Source organism: Amblyraja radiata, chromosome 20, assembly GCF_010909765.2.
Source record: "Amblyraja radiata isolate CabotCenter1 chromosome 20, sAmbRad1.1.pri, whole genome shotgun sequence".
NCBI lineage: Eukaryota > Metazoa > Chordata > Chondrichthyes > Rajiformes > Rajidae > Amblyraja > Amblyraja radiata.
In genome coordinates, this window is record NC_045975.1 from 236804 (window position 1) to 246661 (window position 9858).

At 44.8% G+C, this 9858-nt stretch overlaps 1 protein-coding gene across 1 annotated transcript; it reads left to right on the forward strand.

Moving 5' to 3' along the window:
* Nucleotides 1–432: 432 nt before the first annotated feature.
* Nucleotides 433–7344, forward strand: LOC116984465 (dispanin subfamily A member 2b-like). The gene is made up of 2 exons (XM_033038590.1): nucleotides 433–694; nucleotides 7117–7344. The coding sequence occupies exons 1-2, from the start codon at nucleotides 476–478 to the stop codon at nucleotides 7273–7275; spliced, it is 378 nt and encodes a 125-aa protein (XP_032894481.1). The 5' UTR covers nucleotides 433–475; the 3' UTR covers nucleotides 7276–7344.
* Nucleotides 7345–9858: the final 2514 nt, after the last annotated feature.

Below are 9858 nucleotides of genomic sequence, written 5' to 3' on the forward strand. Positions count from 1 at the left end.
GAAATTACAGGGATTCACCACCATCCAAATAGACACAAAATGCTGGAGTAACTCAGCAGATCAGTCAGCATCTATGAAGAAGAGTATTAAATGAAGTTTCGGGTCAAAATCCGTCTTCAAGAGAAGAGTTTTGATCGGAAACGTCACCTATTCCTTTTCTTCAGAGATGGTGACAACTATCAAGGGAGGCAGTAAATCAACAAAGTTGCAAGGGAAGAGGTTGTAATTCCCAAAGCCTTTCATTAAGGATCCCTTTGATGAACACTGATCATTATCCACTGCTTGCAATCTGCAGATATTTTAAAAATAAACCATGAAAATTTATGGCCATCCGATTCCGTTTATAATTAAATCATCGCCACATTTCAGTCACTGAAGTGTAGAAACATGAAACTCCTCCTTGAATTGGTTTATATAAATGTATCAGTGAAAATCACATTTTCCTACTCATTGCGGATCACCTCACGGAGTTTCAATGGAGACCACGGAGTTTGCATCACGGCCTGAAGCAGAAGAAGCGATGGCAAGCAGGAGGCCACAACAGCCCATGAACACAGTGGTGGACATGCAGGGAATTGTCCAGCCACAGCAACAGTCCACACCTATTAAAGACCATCTCATCTGGTCCCTGTTTAATGCATTCTATCTAAATGCATGTTGTCTTGGATTCCTTGCACTCATCTACTCAATCAAAGTAAGTTTACTTTTTTATTTTACTCCTCAGTTCCAGATCAATCCTCCTGTTAGAAATACTTTTCCATGTTATACAGTATGTCCTATGTTCCATCTTTGTAAGTCTGCCCACCCTTTTCTTACAGCAAGCCTCCTCTAATCCGGCCATAATTCTGATAAACCTCCCATACTCTCTCCACAGCCTCTGCATCGTTCCAGTAATGGGGCCAGAACTGCACGCAATATTCCAAATGTAGCCTGACCAGTCTCAGGGAGCTACCTCTTCTATTCAATGCCCCAAGTGTAGCATATGCCTCTTTTTTTTTATCACCCTACCTACATGTACAGTCACTTTCAGCTAGTTATGGACCAGGACCCCAAGATCGCTCTGCAAATCAATACTGTTAAGGGTCTTGGCATCAACCGTATACCTTCCTACTTGTAGGAAGTGATAGCATGCAAGCCCTGCCACTGAGTCCGGAGTAGATTAGGTGGTAAAGAAAGCATACGCATGCTTGCCTTCTTCTGTTGAGGTATTGAATGTAAAAGTCAGCAAATCATGTTTTAGATGTATAAACCTTTAGAGTATTGAATGCAGTTCTAGTCACCATGTTACAGGAAGTATGTGGAGGCTTTATAGAGTATTAGCTGTAGGAGAGGGTGGATAACTTGGACTGCATTTGCTTGAATATCTGAGCTTGAGGGGTGACCTGATAGAAGTTTATAAAATAATGAGAGGCATAGATACGATAGACAATTAGAACTCTTTTCCCAGGATGGAGATATCAAATACTATGGCACACAGCTTTAAGGAGAGTGAGACAAGTGATAGTCCCCATGATAAGCTATTGCAGAAGGTGAAAATGCATGGGCTGAACAATGACTTGGTCATATGGATTCAAAATTGGCTTTGTGATAGAAGACAGAGTGTTGTGGTGGAGGTCTGTGACCTGTGGAGTGATGCAGGAATCTGTGCTGAGACCTCTGCTGTTTGTGATACATTTATATAAATGGCTTTGATGTAAACGTAGACGATTGAATGGCGGTGTGGACTTGATGGGCCGAATGGCCTTCTTCTGCTCCTGTCACTTAGTTAGTAAGTTTGGTAAATGACACAAAGATTGCTGGGGTTGTGGACTGTGAGGAAGTCTGTCAAATTTATAATGGGACATAGATTGGCTGCAGAAATGGGTGGAAGAAATACCCCAGCAAGTGTGAGGTGTTACACTTTGGCAGATTGAATGTAAACGGAATATTGATAGAAAGCAAGTGAATAGAGTGGTAACAAAGACATATGATATGCTTGCCTTCATTGGTCAAGGCATTGGGTATAAGAGTCAGAAAGTCATACCACAGCTTTGTAGGACAGTGGTGAGGCTACATTCAAACTGCTGCGTGCATTCCTAGATGCCCCACTGTTAGAAGGATGTGAAGGCTTTGGAAAGAGTGCAGAGGAGGTTTACCAGAATAAGCCTGGATTATGTGATATTAACTTCAGGTAGATGTTGGACAGTTTTGGATTGCTCTCTGTGGAGCACCAAAGGTTGAAGGGCGATCTAATCAAAGTATATCAAATTATGAGATGCAGACACAGGATGGACAGTCCAGGATGGAAAGATCAAATACTAGAGGGCAAAGTTTAAAGGCGATATGCAAAGACCTGTAGATGTATACCCAGTCCATCAAACAGTCCATCTACCTCCATCTACTTTGGCTCCATCAACACTTCACACTGCCTCAGAAGAGCAGCCAACGTAATGAAAGATTTGTCCTGCCCTGGTCATTCCTTCTGCTTCTTCTTGCTCCTGAACAGCAATGGTACAGAAGCTTGAAAGCATGCACCACAAGACCCAGGAGCAGCTTCTTCACCTCCCATGGTATCAGAGGGAAGGTACTAGCATGGATAGCAGGTTCCTGGATGGTACAAGGCAACAAAAGGGAAAAAAAGGGGCCTTTTTCTCGTTGGCTGCCAGTGACTAGTTCTGCAGTGGTCGGTGTTCTTTGCGCTATTTATTAACTTTATAGGTCAGAGGGTGGTGAATCTGTGGAGTTCATTGCCTCAGACGGCTGTGGAGGCCAAGGCAATGGATATTTTAAGGTGCAGATTGATAGATTCTTGATTAGTACGGGTGTTTATGGGGAGAAGGCAGAAGAATTGGGTTGAGAGGGAAAGATAAATCAACCATGATTGAATGGTGGAGTAGATTCGATGGGCCGATGGCCTAATTCTGCTCCTTCAACATGAACTTATTGTCAGGGTTCTGAATGGTCCTTCCATGAGCAAGGGAACTGTTCCATTTAACTGTACCCTTTGGAGCAGCATGGTGGCACAGCGCTAGAGTCCCTGCCTTACAGAGAGTAAGGCTGCTTCCACTGACCCGGGTTCAATCCTGACTAAGGGTGCTGTCTGTATGGATTTTGTACATTCTCCCCGTAACCGCGGGGGTTTTCACCGGGTGCTCCTGTTTCCTCCCACATTCCAAAGACGTGCAGGAATTGATGTGCTACGATACTGAAAAAAATATTCTGCACCCTGTGTCTTCTCCTTTGGTCTATCTATTGTACTTAAGTTTGACCTGATTGTAGCTATGTGGGTGTATTTGCTCTGATTGGAGGGCATGCAAAACAAAGCTCTTCATTGTACCTCAGTACATATGACAATAATAAACCTAGCACAGAGGGTCGTGAGTGTCAGAAATATGCTGTGGGGTCGTTTAAATTTAAACAAGGCAAATTTAAGATATTTCTGGATCGGCATAGAAATGGAGGAATCCTAACCCTAACCCTAACCCTAACCCTATTGCCAGGCAGATAAGTGTTGGTATTGGCATTATGTTTGACACAGACATAGTGAGCCAAAGAGCCTGTTCCTCTGCTGTTCTATGTTCTACGTTCCAAATTAAATTAAGGGAAGGTATCCCACACCAGGGGGCCACATGAGTGGCACGGGTGGGGGACATTTTTTGTGGAACTTGAAATGTCAGATGGAAATTTTCGCACTGTGTACACATTGTATATACTTATTACTTGAACAGGGGCCACAGAGTGGCACTGGTGGGGGACTGTTTGGTGAAATTTGACAAATGTAAAAAAATTGTACTGGAAAAAGTTTGTATAGTCTTCGAAAATGTCGGATTAATTTTGTTTGAATGGTTCAGAAATTGTATATATTTACCAATTGAATAAAGTATATTTTGAAATTTAAAAAAAAAAAAAAAAAAAAATGTTCTACGTTCCAAGTCACTACCTGCTGAGGTTCTACCTATCCCCGGTGTTGCGAAGGATGGGCCTGGCGCAGATGTGCCAGTCAGCTGGACATTGCAGCCCCATCTGTCATTTGTGGAAAGGTTCTTCCAGACCAACACCTTTGACCCCATGTCCATCGGTCAGTCCTGCAGGCACTGCAGGGAAAGGACTCGATGGATCCGGTGGCGTGGTTCCCAGAGCAGACTGCCCAGCTCATCTGGCAAAATGCCTCATCGCCAGAACTGACCAACAAGCACCAAGACCTGGCTTGGCTGGCGGTGAGGGGAGCCCTCCCAGTTAGATCCTTCCTGCACCGTCGGAACCTCACTACCAGCGCACGCTGCCCTCGGGACGGTTGCTATGGAGAGGAGACGGTTGCCCACCTCTTTGCAGAGTGTGGATTTGCAAAAAGAGTCTGGAGAGGTATGAAAGGGTCCCTGGAACGATTTATCCCGAACAGCTCCATCACAGAGGACTGTGATTTACGGACTGTTCCCAGGGACACATTCAGAGACTGACATCGAGTGCTGCTGGAAGGTCATCAACTCGGTGAAAGACGCTCTGTGGTCTGCCCGAGTGTTGTTCACCACCCAGCAGAGCGAGATGTCCGTCAGGGAATGTTGCCGACTGGCCCGCTGCAGACTGCAGGAGTACGTGCTGAGGGACGCATTGAAGCTCGGTGCAGCCAACACCAAGGCTCGGTGGGGAAGACCACAGTATATAGACTGCATTGAACAATTTGTATAGCCTCCGGAAATGTCAGATTAATTTTTCGCATGGTTCATGTATTGTATATATTTATTACCTGAATAAAGTCTATTTTGAAATTAAAAACGTTAACATAGAAAATGACAGGAAGCTGGAATGCAACAGCAGGGGCAAGTGTTGAAGATATGATATGAATGCTTATGATGCATTTGGACAGGCAGGTAATAGTGTGTTGTAGACCTTACACATCTCAAATGAGATTAGTTAGAGTGGCATCATGGCCATCACAGACATAGTGGGCCGAAGGGCCAGTTCCTGCAATGTACTGTCTACATAATAAATATCAAGGATGACAAAAGTGCTGGAGAAACACAGCGGGTGCAGCAGCATTTATGGAGTGAAGGGAATAGGCAACGTTTCGGGCCGAAACCCTTCTTCAGACTGATGTAGGGTTGGGGGGGATGGGGAGAAGAAAGGAACAGGAGGAGCCCGAGGGCTGAGGGAGAGCTGAGAAGGGGAGGAGACTGCAAAGGCTACCGGAAATTTGTAAATTCAATGTTTATGCCACTAGGGTGCAGACTGCCCAAGCGGAATATGAGGCGCTGCTCCTCCAATTTCCAATGTTGCTCACTCTGGCCATGGAGGAGGACCAGGACAGAGAGGTCGGATTCGGAATGGAAGGGGGAGTTGAAGTGCTGAGCCACCGGGAGATCAGGTTGGTTAATGCAGACCGAGCGGAGGTGTTCGGCGAAACGATCGCCAAGCCGACGCTTGGTCTCACTGATGTAGATCAGCTGACATCTAGAGCAGCGGATGCAATAGATGAGGTTGGAGGAGATGCAGGTGAACCTCTGTTGCACCTGGGAGATATCAAGGAGATAGGTGCAAGCTGGTGGAATGTGTTGAAATGTGGCTGATGGTTTAAAGCGGAAAGATACCGTATAAAGAAACCCATTTGAAAGTGATATAATGACAGGATAATACATAGGGACAATTCTAGACCTGATGCAGAAACAGCAAAATTCGGCATATATACGTGCAGAAATCTTTGAATATTTCTGCTCATTCATAGAACATGGAACATGGAAGACAACACACCTCAAGACCAGGCCCATAGGGGGCCTTCATGTCTGTACTGCGCCTGATGCCAAGACCGAATCTTATCTGCCTGCACATAATTCATATCCCTCCATTCCCTGCACAACCATGTGCCTATCCAGAAGTCCCTAAATGCCACTGTTGTATCTGCCTCAACCAACACCCCTGGCAGCATGTTCCAGTAACCCACCACTCTCTGTGTAAGACAAATCTGGCTCTCTGACCCTCTAACTGTCTACCCTATCTGTGTCTCTCATAATTTTATAAAATTCTATCGTCTCCCCTCAACCTCTGGTGTTCCAGATAAAACAATCTAAGTCTGTCCAACCTCTCTCTCTAGGTAATACCCCATAATCAAAGCCTTCCATATCCTTCCTGTAATGTGAGGACCAGAACTGCACATAATACTCCAAATGCGGCTTAATTTAAATCATGTAAAGTGGATCCTGGTGTGCCTAATGGGTGTTGGGCCCATTTCTGACTTCCTGAATCTTATACTAAATGCCCTGACCTATGAAAACAAACAACCATTTACCTTCTTATGAAGGCTATCAATTAATGTTGCCATTTTCAGGGTATTATGGACGAACCCCAAGATCTCTCCAGTCTTACTCTTCTATGAGTTTGCTACTTCTGAATGTATATGACCAAGCCACTATTAATCCCATGCATCTTAATCTTCAGGATCAGTGAGACTTCATCAAATGCCTCACCAAAATCCTTGAAGGCCAGCAAGGCCTTTAAGGTTCTGCATGGTAGGTTGCTCTGGAAGGTTGGGTCGCATGGGATCCAGGAAGAGCTAGTAGACTGGATAAAGCATAGGTGACACATCACGGCCATGTGGCAGAGGCTTTCCTGAGGTGTCGTGGGGGGACACCTACACAAAGGCTCATCTGAGTCCTCCAAGGCTTGTCGGTCGGAGTAACAGGGAGGGAGCTGGAGACGCCGGACGCGAGGAGCAAGGGCCGGTGGGAGGGTGAGCCGGGGTAATGCCTCCAGCATCTTCACGTAGGCTGCAGGAGACACCCACGGGACACAAAGATGGCCAGGTGAGGAGAGGAGAGGAACGTTAGCTCGTGGGAACTGCTCCAGTACATCGAGTGTGCGCCAAAAATGGCAGAGCCCGCATGTGTAATTTTTGCAAAATGAATTTCACTGGCAGTTGCAGATACGACCAATAAAGAACTATTGACCTATTGACCTCTTGACCGCTTCACACCATGAAGTGAAAAGTGGGTGAATAAGTCTCATTCTGAGGATCGGATTTCCGTTTGTTCTTTGGTATTTTCAAACCACAGATGGCATAAGAATTTCCAAGAATGAAACTGACTTGAATATCTTTTGTTTGCTAGCCACTCCTTACATTTTGAAATGTTTCTTTTGTTCTTATAGGCTCGTGATTCAAAATTTGTCAACAACACTCGAAGAGCCAGGAAGTTTGCCGCTAAGGCCATGGGACTGAATGTGGCCGCTACCTTGTTCTCCCTCACTCTGCTGGCAGCAGGTCTGGTCTATTACTTGTATGTAACTGTGGCACAACTGACTCCCTGACCAACACCTTTTTGTAAGTCCAGGATGAGCGGTTAAAATAGGAGACACAGTTCACATGAAACAGATGATCTGTAACAAAGCAGACCACACGGAAGGATGGCAGCAGAATATGAATTGGCCAAGTATTCACATACAAGGAATTTGCCTTGGTGCTCCGCCCGCAAGTGACAACATGACATACAGTGACAGTTGGGAATGATACATAAAACATTAAACATTAATAATAAAACATTATTGATTAAACATGTGAATTAAATAAAATACCAGAGCAAAAGGAGGCTACAGATATTTGGTTATTGAGTAGAGCAACTACTCGTGGATAAAAACTGTTTTTATGTCTGGCTGTGGCAGCTTTGACAGTCCGGAGTTGCCTTCCAGAGGGAAGTGATTCAAAGAGTTTGTGGCCAGGGTGAGAGGGGTCAGAGATGATCTTGCCAGCTCGCTTCCTGGCCCTTGCAGTGTACGGTTCGTCAATGGAGGGAAGGTTGCAGCCAATAACCTTCTCAGCTGATCGGATGATTCGCTGCAGCCTCTGGATGTCGTGCTTGGTGGCTGAGCCAAACCAGACCATGATGGAGAAGGTGAGGACAGACTCAACGATGGCCGTGTAGAATTGGACCATCATTGCCTGTGGCAGATTGTGTTAACTCAGCTGCTGCACGAAGTACATCCTCTGTTGTGCCTTTTTGTAACGGTTTTATCTGTAACTCATTCATATATTGTGGACGTAAAAGATCCTGAAATCTTACAAAGCAAAACCAATTATTTAGTCTGATATTCAGAATAAATCAGATAATTCTGCATCCTACTGTATCATCTGACCACCTTCCTCACTTTCCCAACTGCAAAAACGTTCCTGTCATCTGCAAACTTACTCATCAGTCCACAAACATTTTATGCAAATCTAATATGAATATTACAAACAGAGTTTCCAGCTATTACCATAAAACTACCTCTTTGATGCAGTTGGTCCAAGTTGTGGGGTACTGATTGTGGATGATTAGCCATGATCACAGCGAATGGCGGTGCTGGCTCGAAGGGCCGAATGGCCTACTCCTGCACCTATTGTCTATTTGGATCTTCTTTAGCCATAGTTGATATTCTGGAGGCATGCAGTTGTGGTCGCTACATGGATTAGAGGGATTCAGCTACAGGGAGAGATTGGATAGACTTGGATTGCTTTCTCTGGAATGTCAGAGACTTGATGGAAAGCTTTTCACTGTACCTCGGTACACGTGACAATAAACTAAACTGCAAGAAGTATATAAAATTGTGAGAGGAATATATAGGATAGACAAGGTGGAAATATCCAACAGTAGAGGGCATAGCTCTAAAGTGAGAAGTTGAAAGTTAAATGGAGATAGATGTGTGGAGTCTTTTATTTTACAGACAGGTGTAGAACGTTCTGCCAGAGACGGTGGAGGCAGATACGATAGTGGCATTTAAGTGGCATTTAAGTGGCATTTAAGTGGCATTTAAGATAGACACAGGGAAGTTCAGGGAATAGAGAGTTATTGATTATGTACAGACAGACAAGATCAGTTTAAATTGGTATCATGTGTAAGATGGAGCTGCAGATGCCGGTTTAAACCAAAGATAGACCCAAAAAGCCGAAGTGACTCAGTGGGACAGGCAGCATCTCTGGAGCGAAGGCATGGGTGACGTTTCGGGTCGAGACCCTTCATCAGACTGGTTAGGGAAAATGGAAATGAGAGATATAGACGGTGATGCGAAGAGATAAAGAACAATGAATGCAAGATATGCAAAAAGTAATGATGATAAAGAAAACAGGTCATTGTCAGCTGTTTGTTGGATGAAAATGAGAAGCTGGTGCAACTTGGGTGGGGGAGGGATGGAGAGAGAGGGAATGCCGGGGCTACTTGAAGTGAGAGAAATCAATATTCATACCACTGGGCTGTAAGCTGCACAAGCGAAATATGAGATGCTGTTCCTCCAATTTGCGTTTAGCCTCACTTTGACAATGGAGGAGACCGAGGACAGAAAGGTCTGTGTGGGAATGGGAAGGAGAATTCAAGTGTCCAGCAACCGGGAGATCAGGTTGGTTCAAGCGGGCTGAGCGAAGGTGTTCCCCGCAACAATCGCCCAGTCTGCGTTTGGTCTCGCCGATGTATAAGAGTCCACATCTTGAACAACGGATACAGTAGATGAGGTTGGAGGAGGTGCAAGTGAACCTCTGCCTAACCTGAAAGGACTGTCGGGGTCCCTGGACAGAGTCGAGAGAGGCGGTACAGCGACAGGTGTTGCATCTTCTGCGGGAAGGTACCTGGGGAGGGGGTGGTTTCGGTGGGAAAGGGTGTTTACAAGGGAGTTGCGGAAGGAACATCCATTTTTCTTTGTTATCTACATTAACAAATTGATGACAATGTAGTAGTTAAAATTGCTAATAAATTTGCAAATGACACGATAATTGGCAGTAGATAGTGAGGAAGAATATCTAAGTTTCCAACATGATCAAGAGACAGTTGATAAGATGGGTCAAGAATGGCAAATGGAATTTAACTCTGACAAATGTGAGATGTCACACTTTGCTTTTTCAAACCAAAGCCAGATTTACAAATAAAT